Below are 20,755 nucleotides of genomic sequence, written 5' to 3'. Positions count from 1 at the left end.
TTTTTTTTTTTTTTTTTTTTTTTTTTTTTTTTTTGCAAAAGATCATAATTGATTGTACTTTTGACAATCTCAAGGTCCGATGAGCTGCAAAAGAGGCTTCTTTCCATTTTCAAGTCCATTTGGTCGGTTCATGTAGATCTCTTGGTTCAACTCTCCATGCAAGAAAACATTCTTCATATCTATCTACCATAATTTTCATTCTTTATTTACCGCAAATGTGGAGTAAGAGTGATTTTCGCCATTGGATTGTTTCACCATAGGCTAGTCCATATTGTTGAGAGAATCCTGAAACTACAGTCTGAGCCTTGTATGTCACGAGTGACCTATCCAGAGTATACTTTATTTGTAAATCCACTTGCAAAAGATGGATTTGACATCTTCTAGTCGGTCCTAGTTTCCATGTTTGATTTTGCTCCAAGGCTTTAATTTCTTTATCCATTGCCGGTTGGCTCTTCATACTTCTTTGGCTCAACTTTGTCTTCTATAATAGTTTTATTGACATACTTTGGATTTGATTTTTGGATTCTTTTTTACCGTTTGAGCTGTTGAGGCGTCATTTTCTTTTCACCGAGTTTACTTGATTGAGTCACTTCTTGCTCACTAACACTAGTGTCACTCAAATCTTCAAGCACATCAGCACTTAAGCGAATGTGTATAGTTTGCTCCCCCGTTTTCTGTGGAAGAATTTCTTCAATGTTGTCCAACCCTGGTAATACTTTCTTCTCTCAGGGTCACCCCCACTTCATTGCATCACTCTGATCGTCAATCATGTGGTTTGAGTATCTTGAATCAATGTTCCAATCATCCTCGTAGTCGATATGCTCTCGCATCATCGCCATGAGCGTTAGCTCGTCTTCTTTTATGACACATATTGCTTTTGTATCCCATTCCTCCTACAACTCCAGGTTGGAGGATGCCACATTGCTTTTGACAAACTTTTTCCTGGAACAACAATTCGTAGACATGTGGCTATTCTTCCTGCAATTGTAGTAAATACCTTCAAACATTTACCCTTGAGAACCCTGGTTGTCGTTCTTCTAAGTTCTTGCCGGTTGTGTAGCTCCATGTGGCTTCTTCCTTTGTCACCATTTTTGTATCCACGTTTGGTAGACGACTTATTGTTGCTCTGACTTTCACTTGTGTCGAGTGCTTCTTCTTCCCCTTTAATGTGATGCCTCCCATTTGGTTGACTGACAAATTTTCGAACTCTATAAGTGATGGTTAAGCAGATCATCCTTATACAACAATAACGAAGCTTCTACATTCTAGTCGCAATCCATGGATAATGATTCTCTTCATTCGAATGACGAACTTTGGGTCTAGTTCAGTAATCTCTCGACAGATCGATTTGTCCATGTGGAAGTATTGAACAATTGTCATGTCACGTTGTAAAATTGATAACAACTCGTTCTTCAGAAGTTATAGCCTTGTATCATTCTTCTTTGAAAACAGCATCACGAATGTGTCCCATGCTTCTTTCGATGTATTATCATCCCAAATATGCTCTAACTCTCTTCTTCGATTATGATTTTCAAGGCAAACATTGCTTTGAATGCTTTGATTCTCCACTATTAGAATCCTCTTTGGCGGCATAGTTTCACTCCCACCTAACAACCCCCAAAGGTTCTATCCTTGTAAATAAGAACGACACATGGGCTCACCAGGTGGGCTCAAATGTGTATCCACTAGGTCTGACTTGGTCAGACACAACGCATTACACGTCACCGAACTCCATAAAAAAGGAAAGACCTGCATGATATCATAGCGAATATAAATATCAAATGTACACGTCCGTACTATCATAATATAATGAGGAAGTATCCCGATGCACATGATATACACACATGCATGAGGTCCCATAATTTTCATTCAGAACATAACATTTATTTCATTTCCTTTCTTTGTTCTTCCATAACATATTTCATATATGCATCATGTACACATGGCAAGCATCATGTAATCCATCACATAACTTTGCATATAAGAAATAACTTTTCATACGTGACATTTCAATTCATTCGTAATACAGTGTAATGGATATAACACGCATACGTGGCATACATCACATGGCAATACAAAGAACACATAAATATCACTTAACATAAGCATTACACAATTAATATGGTACATGCAGAAGCCACAATGCATGCACAATCATACATCATTCAATTAGCTAACTTCAAAAGTAAGTTCACTTATTTGGTTGATTTTGGCTGAACACTAATTATTTGGTAGTTGTCTCGAAACTATATTCCAATACCTAATTCTCACCTATAACAATTCATATGACATATTTAGGGTCTAATAATATCTTAACCTAGCTAAACATGATGATTAATTCCAATATAAGTCCTAAAGCTAATTAAACTTGGTAAATAGGAGTCTTACTAACCTCAAATGCCTTAAATAAGAATGACAGGTTGAAATCCTAGAAAACGATATATTATTTGTATACCGAGCCTCCTAAGCTGAGAAGCCGAGTCGTCAAGCCGACAAGTCGAGCCATCAAGCCAAGCCAAACCAAATCATGAAGCCGAGCCAAGAATATGCGTGGCTTGAAGCTGGTCAACCCTCATCTTTTCCCGTTCGTTTTCGACGATTCCGACGTCATTTCTTCACACGTCCGCTTGGGTTCGTCCTTTGGAGGTTTGTGCAACAATTCCACAACACTCTTATATTCCTCAATCCCCAACAACCTCTTCGACAATACAAAACTCCTTCCTTTGCGTTACCTCTCTCGGTTTGTTTGTTTCGCCTCTCGATGTATGAAATAGAATGCATATGAAAAATGTCCAAATTTGTGTAAAAGAAAACATAAAATTTTTTACGTCAACGGTTTGAATTAAATAATTAGACTAAATTAACTTTTTTTTATACTGCTTAAGTCAAAGGCACATAAAGGAATTGCACTCGGAGAGATATAATAGGAAATGTCGTGATATAATTATGTTAGGTCATGTTATCTTATGACATACTATGATATGTTTTGAGATAAGAAGATTTTTCATGCACAACCCCTAATATATGATTTAAAGGTTATGCTATGAATAAACTGAGTATAATATGTGAGGAAGGAAGGGAGGTTGTGCATGGTTTAATTACAATGAAAAATGTTGAGACCTTATGCATAAATGTATGTTCACGTGCATCGGGATACTTTCTCTTTATGATGAGTACGGACGAGTACAGTATAAAATTGAAATGATATGTTTATCATGATGCTACGACGATCGCTATTTCTTTCGGGTGTTTGGCAACAACACCAGAGACACTAGCCCAACCAGCAAGCCCATGGGGTGCGCCAGCTTGCCTGGTAGGCCCATGCTCGCATGTGTGGATCGTGTGTAGAAATTCAATTTGCCCAGACTAGAAAGCCGCCTAAGAGAAGACATTTTAAATGATACGTCTCATTCATGTTGCATGTGTTTGCATTGTCTAACCCTAATAGTGGATTTGCTTACTTAGTATTTCTTAAAATACTCTAGTCTTGTAATGTTCTTATATTTCAGATAAAGACAAGACAACCATATATGGTTGACAACATCGTCGCGTTGAAGATCATAGAACTTGTGTTTGAGTAGTTTCATTTTATTTTCGTATATCTTAGGTTAGATTAGGGCATTATTCTTAATCTTCTCTTTGATTTATTCGCATGAGTTATTTCATTGTTTTGTTTTAAAGCTTTTAATGCAATATATTAGTCCATGACGTCATTTTTTGAATGATTTTAAATGAATATTTTGGCATAGAGAGGTATCGTCATGCATATGGTAGCAGCTCTATTTCAGTAGGAAATTAGGGTCGTTACTAATCTACCAGCATAAGGCATAAGGGACACCATTGAGCATGGTGACGAAGTTGAAGAGCGTAAGGATAGGATGACTCTTGCTGCCATATACTAAGTAGTCCTAGAGGATATCCTTCTCATGTTGGCATATGACTCAGCAAAAGCAGGTGGGAGACACTGCGAATAATGCATATGGGTTGGAACATGTCAAGAAAGCAAAGGTGCAGATCTTGAAGAGCAATTTCTTGGCTTCCATCGAGCAATTCTGCAATTCTGCAAATCGCTCCTTTGGCTTGGTTAAGGAAAAAATAGTCATTTTTCACTGCTTCGACTATCTCGAAGTTGAAATTGGCCTTGTTTAAGGAAATAAGATCCATATAAGGAAAATTTTCTGAATATAAGTTCAATTGAGTTAAGAAGTATTAGATTACTAACGAAACGGGATGAATATTCTAATAGGAAACGACAACTAGTGGTAATTTGGAGTAATTTCGAGGAACGAGAGCGAACGTACTCGAATTAGGAAGAACGCTGGCTAAAGCCAACCAAGTAAGTGGCCCTACCGTCGTTTGGTTATAATTGTGTGATGTATGATGACATGTGCACGTGTCATAGTCCGTATATGCAAACTATTATGAAACGTTATGTATATGCTATAAGATGTGATCGTTATGTTGTATTTGATGAATTGATATGTTTATGATATGATATGTTAAAGACATGTTCGGGACATGTTATGTGACTGTTATAGATATATGATATGTTTATGAGAATAACGTGGATTGTTATGTTTGAAAGCATGAAAACATTATGATATGATATATGTGCATCATGAATGATATGATATGATATGATTGATATGCAAAACGACAAACTAGCATGAAATACAACCCCGACAGGCATGAAAAAAAATGGTAAATGATATGATATGAAGAAGACACTAGTGGGGTTGTATTAAACAATAATGAACATGGAAAAATGTTGAGACCTCATGTATTATTGTGTGCTCATACATTGGGAGATACCTCTATTCCTTCTCGATAGTACAGACGTGTATGCTACGAGACATACGAGGCAAGAGAATGATCATTATGTTTATCCTAATGATGTCGTGACGGTCGCTATTCCTAACGGGTGTTTGACATCAACAGCTACTAGAGAATGCTCGCCTGACTAGAAAGGAGCCCAGAATGTGTGCAAACTGACTGGTGGGTCCATACTCACACGTGTAGGAAAATTAAGCACACATCAAAGTTATCCGTTAGAATAGCCGATGTAGGAAAATAGACTGTTATGATAGATTCCATTCATTAAATTACATGTGTTTGCATTTAACCTCGATAGGAGGTCGCTTACTGAATATTTCTTAAAATACTCAAGTCACGTGTTACTATATTATTTCAGGTAAAGGCAAGACTCCTTAAGCTGATGGTGACATCGCAACTACGAGACTGTAGCACATGCTTAGAGTAGTTTCGTATGAACCATAATTCAAGGTCAAAAACCTTATAGCCGCAATAGGCACCATCAAAGCTTATCGACTTAGGTCGATCGAGAATTTGAATTTAATATATGTCCCCATTAATGTACGTCCTGACACTCTTGTCCCTTATTTCTCATTTGAGGATGCCCATGGAATAAAACAAAACACACAACTAAGGAAACCATATTAACGCCTTTGACACAGACAAGGACTTCCAGCTCCCCATCCCAATGTCCCTGTTCATTAACAAGCGACAGCGAGTACTTACAATCGTACACTTCAAACGCAGTAACAGCAAGCATAGCACAGGTCAGGGCGTTCCCTCGAGATGTGAAGGCGACGTAATTGAGCTCCAACCCACCACAGTCTTGTTGGTTTCTGGCCTCCAAGATAAGGGTGCGTTCCCTCGAGATGACGTTGAGCGTGTTATGAGTCCGGAACATCATAGTGACAGTTGTGGGAGGAGGAAGTGATAGGGAAGGCAAACAAAAAGCACCTCTCCCATATGAGATACCCCAAAGCTATGTTGCGGGCTTGCCTCTCCAGCTCACGAAGCCTTCATTCTTCTTCATTAGCAGCGGCATTCAACGCCTCATGTCATGTTATGCCATGTATGAAAGAATGGATAGGAATTCAGTAGGTGTAATTTACAAACTACTTAATTATGTTATTAAAGAATAGAATTTCGTCTTGCTCATAAATTATGCCACGATAATAAGCTACGAGGATCTCATGCTTATTTTTGTGTCTCGTGCATCAAAACACTTTCTCATTATGATAGGTACAGACCGCACATTACAACTTATAATTTATTACGTTTAATGTTTACTATGATGTTATGCGGGTCTTTTCCCTCCGTGGTGTTCGACAAGAGGCCATTAGCGAGTGTTAGCTCGACGAGCCAAGCCTATGGGTGTGTGAGCTCATCTCGTGGGTCCATGCTCGCACGCATGAACCATGTATAGAGAAGTACTACACATCCAACCTTGCTCGGACGGTAAATGTTAAGAATATTTAGTAATAAATTATAGTTTACCATATATATTATATTTGATATTTTATTATAAGGCAAATATCTAATATTTGTCTTATTATCATAAGTATCTTTCCATTTATTACTATTTTCATATCCTTGTAATTTATTTGATTATAAATAAGATAACTTTCACATCATTTAAGTGTGGTGGATTAATCAAACATTCACAGTAAAGTTGTCTAAAATGATAGGTCCCACCATGTTACATGTGTTTGCATTTCCTGATCCCAATAGTGGGATTACTTACTGAGTATTTCTTAAAATACTCAAGTCATGTACTACTCTTACATTTCAGGTAAAGATAAAACACCTGTATATGATTGATGGCGTCACGATGAAGGTCATAGGACCAGTGTTAGGGTAGTTGCATTAGGTCTTTTTGTAGCAAATCAGGGGCATTTCGCATTTATTTTCTACTATTTTTTTAAGTTTTTATTACACTTTAAGTCCATGTTATCATTTATGAACTATTTTGAATGAGTGTTTTTGCACTTAACAACCATGTCATGCATGTAGTAGCCGTTCTAAAGTCAATTTTTTTCATCATATGTGTTAAGAATCACCGACCTTCAAAATGGTATGATATTTTCTCTTTTGGGCATAAGCTCTCATGACTTTACTTTTAGTTTCCCCAAAAGATCTCGTACCACCAATGGAGGAGATGTATTTCTTACTTACAGACTCATGATCACTTCTTAATTAGCCGATACGAGACAATCTTCAACAATATGTTTGGGAGGAAAACCCGAAAAGAGCTAGCGATCAAATAGGGCAAATGAAGAGTTTCCGTTAACAATTCAATCATTTTCTAGATGTTAAAAACTTGATTGTTCAATTTTGAAATCTATAGATTAATTCCAAATCTTTCGTGAACATAACGGTAGATTATCCTATCAGGCATGGCTATCATAGGCAATAGTTGTAGGTATTCGTGAGAGCTAGGGACAAAAAACGAGTTGATGTCGAGTGCATTCCTCAATTTTTTTGTACATAAACTTCTCTTATTATTTAAACGTCTATTTAACTAAAACATGACTTAATGGTAATACAAACATAATTCAATTGATTAAAATTATCTACGTCATCGAACAGATTTTAGGTTAAATGGGTCCATTTGATTGCCAATTTAGGTGATAAATTACTTTCATATGGTTAGGCCTAAAATATCATTTTTATCATCTTGCATGTGATGGGTATTCAACTTTAAGAAGATAGAGAAGGAAAGGATAAGAAAGAAATGATAAGTTTTCACTGTGCACCGTATGATAAAATGTTCATGTATGTGATGTTTAATGTTGTTGTACGGGGATGATTAGGAATTTGCCAACGAACCCCTAATTGTGACCTCTACATGAGATCGTTGAGGGTCTAGATAATACTATAAAACTGACTATAATTTATGTGTACTCTGCAGAGACTATTATGGGATTTGCTAGTTAATTTTCTTTTAGTTAACCTATCAGATCGACGAGGATCTTTGAAGTACTTTTACGAGTTGGCAGAACTAGAGTTGAGCCCTAAAATGCACAAACCCATTAGAACCCTGAAAGCACATTGTGGATGCGGTTAGAGAGCTTCCAACTACTCCCTAATCGTAAACTTGTTCGGATAAGAGAGAGAGGCCATATAGATAGATGATATTGGCTTGATTGAGGGTTACAATGCCAACTAAATCCTTTTAGAGAATTTGAGAACAGTGCCCATAACACAACAATAGGATAAGAACTATGAGTTAGAATATAGACCTCAAGGTTGTGCCTCGAGGGCCTATTGGCAATATGTCTATGATAATGATGATAAGGTTCACAATGATGATGATGATGAAAGATGAATGATGAAAGAGGACTAGTCGAACACTTAACAAGAACCCTTAGAACCCCTAATATTTCATGCATCCTTCTCGGGACTTCTCTAGTCACAATTCAATCGACATTGGTTGGTACCCAACCACCCCTCATCATCCAAATATTCATCGTCATTTAAAATCACGTTTTTCTAACCGTTGAGATCCTGATTGTTTAATTTTGGAATCTAGATACTAATGTCAAACTTCTCGTCATAGACAATAGTAGTTGCTACTGGTAAGAAAGAGGGGAGAAAAACGAGATAAAGCAAAGTTTAATCTTCCATCAGTCTTTCGTACATAGACTAATTGATTACAAATCTGTACCTCAATTATGAGATTTAAAACTTTGAAATTGGAATCTAAAACTAAATTAAACGAAAAAATAAATGGGCGATAATCAAAGAAAAAGGAAGGAAGAGATCATAATTTTTTTTTCTTTTGGTCCGTGAGACGATCAAATTCGTATACGTCAAGGAAGATAATGTTGTAACAAAACACGATCACCGATCGTTAGGCCAGAAAAGTTTGAATTACATTATCCACTTCCTTTGAAGTTTCCGACAGATTTTTCCATTGGGAAATCGCCCATAGATTCAAAATCCACACTACCTTTTCACCTTTTCACTTCGTAATTTACTTTATGTAATTCGAGGGGATTTTTGCCGCACTTTCCATTGTTCTTTCATTGTTATATTATAAAATGATTTTTGATGCCGAATCAGGAACTAATCTGCACTCGGGCTTTGCCGCAAACAACAGGGATCCAAACAATTCGTTGCCTCTTCAACCCTTTCCCTCTGTAAGTGTGCTTGTTTCTTAGCGGCGGCCCACTTCGATTTCTTATCCAGACTTGGTTTCTGTATTTTCGTTTCGTTTTTTGATATGAAGTTTCAAGTTCTTGGCATCTGCTCTTTGTAGGGTTTGTGAATCTCGATTGTTTCTTGATTGTTGTAGTGTTAAATGGCTTCGGATCCGAAGGTTCATCCGTTCGAAGAAGTGGCAAAGCACAACAAAACCAAAGATTGTTGGCTTGTAATCTCTGGGAAGGTTGGATTGGATCTCTCTTAGTTGATTGTTCGTATCATTTTTATTTAGCACAGACTATCAGTTCTGCTATAATTTCTGGGTATTTCTCTTTTGATTGGTAAGAAAAGCATATGGATATGGCTAATGTTCTTAACTCTTGCTAACTCAGTGTTCCCATTGGATATCTGCTACAAGAGTCTGATATAGATGCCAAAGCTTGGGGGTTTCATTGTTTTGTATGCACTTTCACACATTTCTGTTTCAAATTCTCAAATTCAAATATCTTCTCCCGTTTTCTTCATTGCTTAAATTCGTACGCGAGATTCCATACATGCTTTTAATATAGAAGATAATTTAGTCTCATTTCTTTCTGTTCTGTTTCTATTATCTGGATTTGTTTGTATGACTGAAATACATGTTTATGTAGTGTCTTAATGTTTCTGTGCCATAGTCATCTCAAATGGGGAAATAATGGTGGAGAGCTGTTAGGATGTTTATATTATAGTGTGTGAAGGCTATATAAAGGACTGAAATTGACAAAATGATTCATCGTTGGATTCCTCATCGAACGAAACATTCTTTATAAAGGTGTGGAAACCTCTACCTAATAGACGGGTTTTGAAATCGCAAGGCTAACGGCTATACGTAATGGGATGAAGCGGACAATATCAATTAGCGGTGGGCTTGGGTTGTTACAAATGGTATCAGAGCCAGACACCGAGCGCTATGCCAGCGAGGACGTTGGGCCCTCAAGGGAGTGGATTGTGAGATCTCACATTGGTTAGAGAGGAGAACGCAAGATTTCTTATAAGGGTGTGGAAACCTCTCCCTAACAGACGCGGTTTAAAATCGTGAGGTTGACGGTGATCCATAATGGGCCCAAGCGGACAATATGAGTTAGTGGTGGGCTTGGGCTATTACAAATGGTATCAAAGCCAGACACCAAGTGGTGTGCTAGCGAGGACACTGGCCTCCAAGGGTGTGGATTGTGAGATCCCATATTGGTTACGAAACATTCCTTATAAGGGTGTGGAAACCTCTCCCTAACAGACATGTTTTAAAATTGTGAGGCTGACGATGATACGTAACGGGCAAAAGTAGACAATATCAGTTAGCAGTGGGCAGATAAGATATCTCGTTTGTCATATTTGATTTCTCATGTTTGATTGCCTGTGGCCTTTGCTTTAGGTTTATGATGTAACTCCTTTCATGGAGGATCATCCTGGAGGCGATGAAGTATTGTTAGCAGCAACTGGTAATCCTCTGAGTTCCCTTCTAACAAACACTCGATTCCGTTTCCTTGAGTTCTCGTGCAAATGACGATTGCGATGATATGATAACAGTTACTGATTCGAATGTTTTGCAGGAAAAGATGCTACAAATGATTTCGAAGATGTTGGGCACAGCGACTCGGCAAGAGAAATGATGGACAAATATTACATCGGAGAAATCGAGCCATCTACAGTTCCTTTGAGGAAGGTGTACATTCCACCACAACAAACACAGTACAATCCAGATAAGACAGCTGAGTTTGTGATTAAAATCTTGCAGATTTTGGTTCCCATATTTATTTTGGGTTTGGCATTTGCTGTTCGTCACTACACCAAGAATGAATGAATAAGTGATTGAATGAAGCCTGTAGAGGGTAAACTGCTTATTCATAATGATTATGTTTGGTTTGTGTTTTCATGTGGAGGGTTGGTCGTAGACTAGAGTTGTCTGGATCATATGTTATATTCCACTTAATAATAAGTTAGCTAAGTGCCATGTTCTTGTTTTCTTTTTCCATTTTGCATCTTGAAGTTATATGAGAATGTGGATTATATCCGAAAATTACTATTTAACCTTGAAACGATAAGGAATCACTCTAAGGGAAAGTGAGATTTTGATTACCTTGTTGTTTGAATATCTCAAGGCAAGAACACTTGTTTGAGATTCGAATCACTCCATAAGCAAGATTGATCATGTCAAGCTTGAATAATTCTAAACATGCCACTTAAATGATATAGAATTGTAGAGAAACTTAGCCAAGAAAGCACAAATGTTTTTTTTACTACGTTTTTCAAGCCTACTTTAGAAAGATGACATACATGACTTTTTAAAGCCTCAAAATAAAATCTTTCACCTTCCATCAGATATTCCAACAGTGGTACATTAAAGCCTCAAAATAAAACCCTTCACCTTCCATCAGATATTCCAACAGTGGTACATTCATATTTTATGACCATAATTAACTTCATATTTTGTGACCATAATTAACTTCATATTTTGTGACCATAATTAGCTACTATGTAAATGTAATCTTTAAAGTTCTCGGTTTTAGATGGTTATCTATGTTTGCATTGATCGCTTGCTCATCAAACACATTTATTCTCAATTTTCTCATTATTAACGGAACACAAATTGTGTGCCAATCTGAATTATGGTCTGCGTTGAATATGTTGGTCATTGGGTTTCTGGCAGACAAAGATCCAAGCTATATGCTACACTGGACGACCCTTTGAAACATTCATTTCCTTGTTTCATCGCCAATTATTATCGTTTGCATTTTTTGACCCAAGCTTTCACTTGCCACTAAATGGTATGAATCTTACCATGCTATTTGAGACTACAGAGAAATTTCAAAATAGACATTAAATGTAGTCAATTTTCAATCAAGACGAGCTTCAAACAGAAAAGCGAGGCCGGCTACAAACACTTCGTTGGCTGATTGTTAATCTATAATCATGTTGTCTAACATAAATAGAGATGCCTATCAGAACAATACTTTTAACAAAAAGAAAAACGAATAAAGTCAAGTATAAGATATCACACAAACACTATAGGTCAGAAGTTCATATAACTTATACCACAAAGCAAAGCAACATGACTTGTTTGAGACATATGTGAACACAGGAATGGCGAGGTGATAAGTTTTGATACAAAAACAGGCGTTTCCATGAATCATTGGATTCGGTTCTATTCTAAACTGATTCGCCATCGTCTCACCTCGTATATTTCAGACACAAGCCAACTGGTTTTCTTCATCATTTGAATGAATGCCTGCTTGCTATGATGTCTTTAACTTTTGAGGTTTTATAGTATGTGCACTAACCCAAACAGATATTCTAACTTAGGAGCTTTTCATTGTAAGCTGCAGTTCCGACAGCATAACGAATGGCCCCAAGTTCCCACCCTTTTCAGGACCCCAACAGCCAAGACTACCATACCAACAGTTTAGTGAAAACTAGAATGGAAATGAAAATGAAAATGGACCCGTCACTTATTGGAAGGACGTCTCTATCTTGTCGTGTAAAGTTACCACCAAATCGTGTGCACCGTCGAGAAGCTTCCACACATCAAGGTGCCCAGCCATGCTATTACATTCCCTCATTATTTCATCCATGCTATTATACTTCTCTATGATCAGTTTTCTTCTCTGTAGTACTGAAGCAGCTATCGCATAGAGCAGTAAATCATCTGTTGGGGGAGCTCGTTGCCGTATCCGGCTCCATGCAGACTTCCCTATTCCAGCCCTTATGGCTGCCTGATCAGCCCACATAACTTCCCACAGACATAACGTCTGCTCAAATGTCAACTCCCTTCTGAATAGCACCACAACCATCCGATAAACAAAAAAGCAATCCTCGGCCTGAAGTTTCTCCAGGTGCTTGTAAAGGTGCGAGTCCTTGCACCTAATAATCTTGGAGACTATATTTAATTGCCTTCTAATGCCAACCTCATCGAGCCTAAAGTTGTGGCGAGCCTTGTGCATGAAACCAACAAAACACCAGAATGCCTCGTGATCCTCTGAAATCACGGTTATGATAGGAGAGAGTAGATCGCTCATGCCTTGACAATAACCAATTTCAGGGTCATAGAGAGCATATGCTTCAAGAATTGCCACTAGCCTTGCAGCATGGAAAATCATACAAGGTTCTAGATGGTCGTAATCAACTAAACCAACAGCTTCAGCGTACTCCCTAGCTCTGTCATTCGAAGCCATTGCTTGAGATGACAAGTATGGTACCCATTCTGAGTTAGAACGAAGTGCATCAAGTCGAATAATCCGCTGCCATGTTGTAAAATCTTCACTATTAGGTAAGACCTCAGTCCTTGAGGGAGAAGAATTTTCCTTGGCCGTCATATCAAGATAAGGCTCTTCCATTCCATCCGTGGAGGGAAAGGTTTGAGTAACATCCAAGTCATCTGAGGAGTCTGAATCCGACGAATCTGAATTCAGTACCAAAAAACCATCAGATGTTATCCATCTTGAATTCCCCTCCCCTTCCAACAAAGGGCAGAAGGCTTCATCTAAGAATTCAACATTGGAGCACCTTTCTTCACTTGAAATGGACTCTCTAGCACTAACCCCGTCTTCAGAAATAGGATAATCTATGTCTCGGACAAGAAAGCCATTTTCCCCATCAATCATGTCCCTAAATTCATTCCATTTAGAGCTTTCATTCCTACGTTTTATTAACTGCCTGCACTGTTTACGAAGTTTTTCATACTCCTTTCTGCATCAAAAACATTAAAATTGTAAAACAAAATCCGTCATAGATTGATGTCAATGAAGAAAGAGAGAGATCTCTTGTAACAGTCTAAAGTACTGCATAAAGAATCCAGTGTGAATACTAGATGAAAATTTAAAAAGATATAGCAAGTACCTTTTTTGAGTCTTTACAATATCCCTTTCCGTTTTAGAGCTCTTGAGGTCATAGCTGTTAGAAATCATAGGGTCAATCGAATCAAATCAATGCAACAGCAAAAACTAGAAACTCTGTGTTTCAGTATTTGAACCGCAGAAATTCAGAGCTTCAAAAGCAATATAGACAAGAAAATATCGCAATAAGATTGAGCATCAGAACAGGATGGTATAGTTATATGTAGATCAATTTCAGGCTTCAATAAGGCATTATTCAAATGATTTCATAAAAATATTAACATAACTGAAGCAACATATAAAACACAATTTATCCCTAAATAATCTCGCAGCTGGTTGAGTAAATCACTTGAAATGGAATCCCACTAACATTTTGCTGAAGTTTAGGAACTCATATTTACGAGGGCCTAACTTCCCCTTCGTTAATAGTGTCTTTGTTCATGTACATACTACACAGAAATATCCAACATTCATCATACAGCTGAATTAGGAAATTCAAATGAAACAATATTATGAAGTTGAAGCTAAAAGGCAATAAACCAGTGAGGGCTATCTACTTCTTGTCATATATTCCATTCCATGTACAACCAAGTGCAAGTGTATAACAAAGCATTAATCAGACATTTTGAAGTAAACTGCAAGATCCAAGTCTCCTTTTACATATACGTGTTTTCATGAGGCAAGGAAAATGTATTCCCTGTGGTATGGGATAAGACAGGTCAACAAAGCCACCCTAACCATTACTAATGAACAACTCATCCAAGAAAGACACAGATACAAGGTATGTATAGATATTTCATTCTACCAAAATCTTAAGAAATGAACAGGATGATGACACATCATTTTAAAATATTCATATATTTTAATAATCACTTTAAACAATATATTTGTCAAGGCAAGACTCAAACTTTTAGGTTTATGGCTTCGTTGAATCATAAGAGACTTTAGAACAGGCCAGCATTCCAATGAGAAAAGGCTATGATTAATGCTATTATAGAAGAAGCTGGCATTTCCAATGAGAACACACAAAGGTTTGAATTATTTATTCCTCCAATGATGTTGGAAAATAGTTTTTGCTTCTCCTATCCTTCAAAAATATAAAAGTTCACCAAAATGTCTAATGACAGGGGTTATGGTACTTGTAAGTTGTTGTTATTACTTATACTACCAAGGTTCTAAAGAACAAAAAATTTAATGAAAATATTTCATAGATGGTGTGAAATATTACAAGAGAGCTGAGGAAAAGGGTTGCCTTATTCCTTTGTCGTTGTCCTTGTCTCTTAGGTTGTTTTCTTTTTCCTTTTTTTTTAATTTATTTATTTTTTGCTGATCCCTTCTGAATGAAATTCTGTTATATTTCTCATAATATGTGTGTGTGTTAGTGTGTATTACAAGAGTATCCTAAACAAGATTCCTATCACAGAAAACTCAGTAATAGTAATGAGGTTTAGAATGACCTTCTAGAATTTTTACTTATTAAAGTGACAATTGATAGACATTATTTCTCTTTCACGACCTGTTTATACACTTCCACAATTTATAGATTTTAGTTTTTAAAGTCAAGACTCCTCATGCTACCTCAATGCTTATGCTTCATATCCTTGAAAGAGAATCTTTGACCCTCTTGTTAGCCTTTTAAACCATGATTACAACTAATGACCTCGCTTGAATTGGGTAAGATACTTGACATTGCTCGATTAGGTCATCTAATTAAGATTCGTTGACATTGACCCATGGAAATAGCTTGAGTTGTATGAGAAACTTGACAGCGTAAGACATTCTATTTCTCAGAAACAAACTAGTAAAAATTAACAATAATAAGTCACTAACAAACAAATTAACAATTTTAACAGTATTTTGAAGATAATATCAATAAATCAATCAGTTTATAACAGGCTTTTAAAACATTGACCAAAACCCATCGATCCCACTTGAAATGAGGACACTCAACCTTGCTGAATCAGGCCATCTAATTAAGATTGATTAACATCGACCCATAGAAATGGCTTGAGTAGTATAAGATACTAGAAAGTGTAAGATGCATTTTATTGCTCAGAAACAAACTGATGAAAGTTTTAAAAACAAGTCACCAATAAAATTAACACTATTGATAGTATCATGAAGATAATGTCGACAAAATCAATAATTTTAGAACATGCAATCTCATTCACAAGGGAACAGAATAGTTCTACTTCAAACATGTCGGCCATTTATGATGAAGGTAATGGACAGAAACCGAGAGGGTGAGGGAAACTTACACTCCAAGAAGGAAGGGCCAAACCTCCGCCCGAATACTTGGATCAACACCCTAAATCACAAATTGCATGAATTGAGATAATGAAACTTCCACCAGATCTTAAAAGAGCAGTAGACAGTAGAAGATAATTTTGACTTACTCTACTGCGAACTTTTTTTAGAAACTTAATTCCACAATCACGGAGTTTCCCATCTGGATTAAACACATTTTTCCAATGACGAGGTGAAAGTGCATGTTTTCTTTTTCGACGCGACCATGGTGATTTGAGACGATTTCTGAAATCGAAAGGAATGCCACTAAGAAGAAAATTCTAGAAGTCCTTTGGTTGGGACAAAATTCAACTGCAGTTGTTATTAAACCAGACAAGTAACAGAATGTATGGCTTCCTAACAAGAATCAACATTTCAATTCATTGCAGGTTTAATTTTCTTGAATTTTTAAGGTATCAACATGTTGAAATTATCAGCAGTTATCAGGAAATTTAAAAAAAAAAATACATGGCAGCAACTACTGGAACAAATTAAAACAAACCAAAACAAGTAATAACTTAAGTAATCCCTCCCTTAAATCTTGATAAGAGTATCTGAATTCCATCCATCCAAGTCAGAAGGATTGAAGTCATCTGATAATATTTGCAACATAAATTTTAAGGCAAGACAATTATCACCCTTCTGAGTTATGGGGTTGAGAAATTCCAACTTTGCAACGAAATGTTTAAATAAGAATGCATGAACATAATTACAAAACTCCCAATGAGATGCATGACATCAAGATCACAGTAACTTACGGACTCCTCAAGGAAGGATTCCGAGACCCTAACCACGTTTACACGGTAAAGAAGATCCTGTGCCTAACATGCTTATATCCCTTTACTGGGACATTCCATTCCAAAGGTTTCAAACGCAAAAAAGTAAAACAGTTGAATTCTTGTCAAATCCGAATCAAAAGAGGGGTGGAAAGGAGGAAGAAAATACCCTTCAATTTCAAAAAGGAAGAAGAAAACACCCTTCAATGTCAAAAAGGAAAATGTAATCAACTTGATTCATAGAAGGGCTCAACAGACCTATTCAAAATAATCAGCCAGATTTGTAAATGATCAAGACACTCAAAAAATGGTTTGTAACAAGAAGCTATTAATAGCCAAAGTGCACCACGAACACAAAGTTAAAAAAGCTCCTCACAACCATCAAAATTCAACAACCATCGAACAGCTAAAATAAATTGAAAATAGAACCAAAGCAGGAAACGAAATAAATAGCACATGGATCTTCAAGGACACCTTGATCAGACTGAAATTAACCACAAAAAGAAGACAAAAAAAAACAGAGTTTGGCAGATTAAAGATCGAGATCTAAATCGTGAACTAAAACCAGAACCCCAATTAAAGGGCAGCTAAAAGAGTTACTCACCGATCGGAGGAAGAAGTAGAAGATGGCGAAGAGGAGTTGACAACCACTAAAACGGAACGCAAGTGAACCCATGACAAGGAAGGAGGAGAAGAATTGGAGTTGGAATTGGAATTGGAATTGGATGACGACGAAGTTTGAGTTCTCCGCAGAGCTTTCATCGAGTATGAGGGTAAAATCTTTTGTAAATCCTTTTAAAGCCTTCTAACTAGGGTTTTAAATATATCGATGTCTGAGGAGAAAGTCAGTCATGGCATCGATCAAGAAATGGAAGAGCGAAACACGTAGAGGTCCGGGAAGGCGCAGACATTTCCCGGAATCCAAATCGAACGCCGGCACCGGAGAAGGCAGAGGTGATGGCGGAGGCAATGATGAACATGAAGTGGAAATTGAAAAGGAAAAGAAGAGAGCTCCTGTTCTCCTTAAGTCCCAACCAACAGAAACCCAACTGCTTTGATTCCTTCGGCTTCAACCACTTTCCTCTTAACGACAAAACTTCTCTCTCCCTCTCTCCGCTCTTCTCCGTGACACACACAGACACACACACACACACTCTCTCTCTCTTCCAGAGAGAGAAAGATAGAAATTTGTCCGAAATGGGGTGTGACACGGAAACGACGTCGTTATCTCTGAATTATTTAGATATTAAAATAATATGGAAATTGACTGATAAAGGTTTGAATAAATTTGAGTTTTTTGACCAACTTTGAATTATATTGTTTTCTCAACAAATTTCCATAAATAAATTACAAAACCATAATTCAAACTTGTTTCTTCAAAATCAAGCTTTTAAAGCGTCAACCACTAATTTTGGGTCTAAATTAAAAAATTAAAAAATTAAAAAATAAAATAAAATGGAAATTAATTTGGCTTGGCTTGGATTGTGGGAAGAGAATTGGAATCCCCAAAGAAGAGTCAACAAAGTGGATTGCTTTAGCTTTTAAAAGATGAAAAAGAAACAATAGAAAAGAAAAAGGCATTCCCTTTTAGGAAACCCCGCAATTCTTGCTTCTTCCTTCAATTCTCATATCTACTTGAATTATGCTCAAGTTGATACATTCAATCAGTTTAATGCTTTAGAAAGAAGAAAAGAATCAATTTTTAACAACGGGTAAGGTTCGAACCCATGATCAATCACATATACCTTAACTAGTTGAGTTAGACGCGAATATCCTAAAAGAAAGATTGATAGTGATGGCTTAAACAAAATTGAAGGCCAAAAGGGATGTTGGGGAACAATTTAGGACCAAAGCTAGCGCTATATTCTAGTGAGATAGTGACACAACACACTTTGGCAGTGTCTTGTAAATTAAGGCCTCTCCCTAAAGCAAACCAAAACCAATAATAAAAGTGTTCCCTTTTCTTCTGATACCCATCAGCATCATCAACCCCAAGCTCACACTCTTCATATCTCCCCCATGCTCCTACATTCAGTTACCTCAAATCTTTAACGCATTTGTTCAGAATTTATCGACTAATTTAAACAAAAACCATGAACAAACTCCCCCAAAAGTCGTAGCTGATAGACGAGGATCCGATCCGTTCTCATACGTCGTCGAAGACCGAGATCCTCCAGTATGTTTTCTTGACGCCTATTCAATTTGGCGTCCTCTCTTTTCAAGGAATGGGATGGAAAACTCCCACAAACTTACCCCAGGTTCTGATGAACATAAAGAACCTCTTATTCAAATGCATAATAACTTAGATTAGATCAGCTCAGACTCACGTATCTCTTTAACATTAGAGCTTGGAAGCAGCATCCTTGTCCAAGAACCATGTCAAAGCCCATTCAGGAGCAACCCTCTGAACAGGTAATGTTTCAGAATTCTGAGAACTTCCTCCTCCTAGTGCAGTATACACAGCGTCGGCCTTGCTAGCACCAGGCGCTACAAGTGCGATGTATGCCGATGAGTTGATAACTGGGAAGGTAAAAGTGATTCTCTCTGGGGGTGGTTTAGGGGAATCCTTGATGTAGGTAACCCATTTCTGACTTTCATTGAGAAGGGGATGGCCTGGGAATAAAGAAGCCACATGCCCATCTGGGCCCATACCAAGAAGCATAAGATCGAATTTCGGGAACCTGCTTGTTGCTGAGACATCGACCACTTTGGTATTTACCAAATGCTTCAGGCAGGTTTCGTAATCTTCAGCTGCACCCTCAGCAGATAGTGCATCATTAATAGCATAAACATGACCGGGGAGAATTGGCACCTATATAACACAATTACAAAAGAATATATTAACACGAGTGAATGATTCGATTCCCTATTATTAAAGATTAAAAGGCCTCCTTAAACAAATATGCCCAGCTTGATATTTCAGACGTCTAAAGCAGTCACCTTTGCCTTTGAGCAAACTGATTGCCCTGCGGATTTTATTTTAAATAACCATTGATGTTAAGGACCACTTATCCACACCTTGACAAATCCAAAAAAACAATCACAATAATAGTTTGACAAAGAACTCGTTTCTAATGAGATACTTAATATCATAAAATTTTAGGAGTAGGAGTTTTGCTCCCCTTTACCGCCTGTACCTGCCCCAAGGCCCACAACCATGAGACATCAAGAGTCTCTAGTATTAAGCTTACCCGAAGGTTTGAATTTCGGACCTCTAAGCCAGTATGACCAAGAGGCCCCAAGCCCTTAGCAACAGGGCTGCCCCTTGAGGGCCATGGAATTCAAGCTAGTCTGTTAGACCATTGAGATAATCCCCATGGTGGTTGACTGTGCCTGTAGGTCTCTCAATTGTGTAAAAATGGAAAAACAAGATCTTGTTTGATGACCATTCGTTTTTAGTATTCCATTTTTGAAAAATGGGTTTGTTTCCTCCCGATTTCGTTACAATGGTTTTCATTTTTCATAAGGAAAGATCTATATTCCTAGTCAAGTTCCAAAAACGAAAATATTTGTAAGTAGATAACAAAACAAGGAACCTCATCGGTAGAAATAGTGTTTATAAGCTTAAATTTCACAAACAAAAATAAAAAAACTCAAATAGTTATCAAGCACGATCTTATCTTTCACAGAGTTATAATTAGCATTACCCTGCAATAGCCATATGATACAGCTCAAATAACCAGTATAATCTAAGAAAATGGTTTGGAGTTAAACAGATAATTTGACATAGAGGAGTTATTCAAACGTTCTTCCTAGCAGAAACTAATTTGGATTAGCAATCAGTAATTAAACTTCTGCAGAGGTATCTTACCAAAGGAAATAAAAAGAAAGAAACACATTGTAAAAAAAAAAAAAAAAAAAAAAAAAAAA

General features: G+C 37.1%; 3 protein-coding genes and 1 pseudogene across 4 annotated transcripts in view; 1 reads left to right on the top strand and 3 right to left on the bottom strand.

The window, feature by feature from the left end:
- Nucleotides 1–1,234, bottom strand: part of LOC111472976 — a 5,083-nt pseudogene extending 3,849 nt beyond the window's left edge.
- Nucleotides 1,235–8,610: 7,376 nt separating this feature from the next.
- Nucleotides 8,611–10,964, top strand: LOC111472970 (cytochrome b5-like). 2 transcript variants are annotated; one of them, XM_023118570.1, is made up of 4 exons: nucleotides 8,611–8,951; nucleotides 9,071–9,199; nucleotides 10,367–10,433; nucleotides 10,545–10,964. In XM_023118570.1, the coding sequence occupies exons 2-4, from the start codon at nucleotides 9,113–9,115 to the stop codon at nucleotides 10,793–10,795; spliced, it is 405 nt and encodes a 134-aa protein (XP_022974338.1). In that variant the 5' UTR covers nucleotides 8,611–8,951; nucleotides 9,071–9,112; the 3' UTR covers nucleotides 10,796–10,964. The 2 variants fall into 2 exon arrangements, with proteins under 2 accessions (XP_022974338.1, XP_022974337.1); XM_023118569.1 differs by having other exon boundaries at nucleotides 8,618–8,951; nucleotides 9,107–9,199.
- A 989-nt stretch (nucleotides 10,965–11,953) lies between these two features.
- Nucleotides 11,954–18,045, bottom strand: LOC111472966 (GTPase-activating protein gyp7). Its single transcript, XM_023118563.1, has 5 exons — nucleotides 17,490–18,045; nucleotides 16,220–16,355; nucleotides 16,082–16,131; nucleotides 13,828–13,881; nucleotides 11,954–13,677 (listed from the first exon to the last, which is right to left on the bottom strand). Exons 1-5 carry the CDS (start codon nucleotides 17,645–17,647, stop codon nucleotides 12,441–12,443), a joined length of 1,635 nt encoding a protein of 544 aa, XP_022974331.1. The 5' UTR covers nucleotides 17,648–18,045; the 3' UTR covers nucleotides 11,954–12,440.
- Nucleotides 18,046–18,671: 626 nt separating this feature from the next.
- Nucleotides 18,672–20,755, bottom strand: part of LOC111472968 (probable 6-phosphogluconolactonase 4, chloroplastic) — a 3,283-nt gene continuing 1,199 nt past the window's right edge. Inside the window, exon 3 of the mRNA XM_023118567.1 lies at nucleotides 18,672–19,697. Within this exon, the coding sequence (XP_022974335.1) occupies nucleotides 19,227–19,697 (471 nt within the window). The 3' untranslated portion in view covers nucleotides 18,672–19,226. The remainder of the gene's footprint in view (nucleotides 19,698–20,755) is intronic.

This window comes from Cucurbita maxima, unplaced genomic scaffold, assembly GCF_002738345.1.
Source record: "Cucurbita maxima cultivar Rimu unplaced genomic scaffold, Cmax_1.0 Cma_Scf00095, whole genome shotgun sequence".
In the NCBI taxonomy this organism is placed as follows: Eukaryota; Viridiplantae; Streptophyta; class Magnoliopsida; order Cucurbitales; family Cucurbitaceae; genus Cucurbita; species Cucurbita maxima.
Note: the sequence above shows the minus strand (reverse complement) of the source record. Positions and strands in the feature narration are given on the sequence as shown.

Bases quoted from the DNA above. Each gene is read 5' to 3' on its own strand.
- LOC111472966 (XM_023118563.1), bottom strand. From the start codon at position 17,647: ATGAAAGCTCTGCGGAGAACTCAAACTTCGTCGTCATCCAATTCCAAT. The intron at 16,356-17,489 runs GTGAGTAACTCT...TTTCGATTTCAG, and splicing joins TCTACTTCTTCCTCCGATCG to AAATCGTCTCAAATCACCAT. The intron at 16,132-16,219 runs GTAAGTCAAAAT...TTTGTGATTTAG, and splicing joins TAAAAAAAGTTCGCAGTAGA to GGTGTTGATCCAAGTATTCG.
- LOC111472970 (XM_023118570.1), top strand. From the start codon at position 9,113: ATGGCTTCGGATCCGAAGGTTCATCCGTTCGAAGAAGTGGCAAAGCAC. The intron at 9,200-10,366 runs GTTGGATTGGAT...CCTTTGCTTTAG, and splicing joins GGCTTGTAATCTCTGGGAAG to GTTTATGATGTAACTCCTTT. The intron at 10,434-10,544 runs GTAATCCTCTGA...AATGTTTTGCAG, and splicing joins AGTATTGTTAGCAGCAACTG to GAAAAGATGCTACAAATGAT.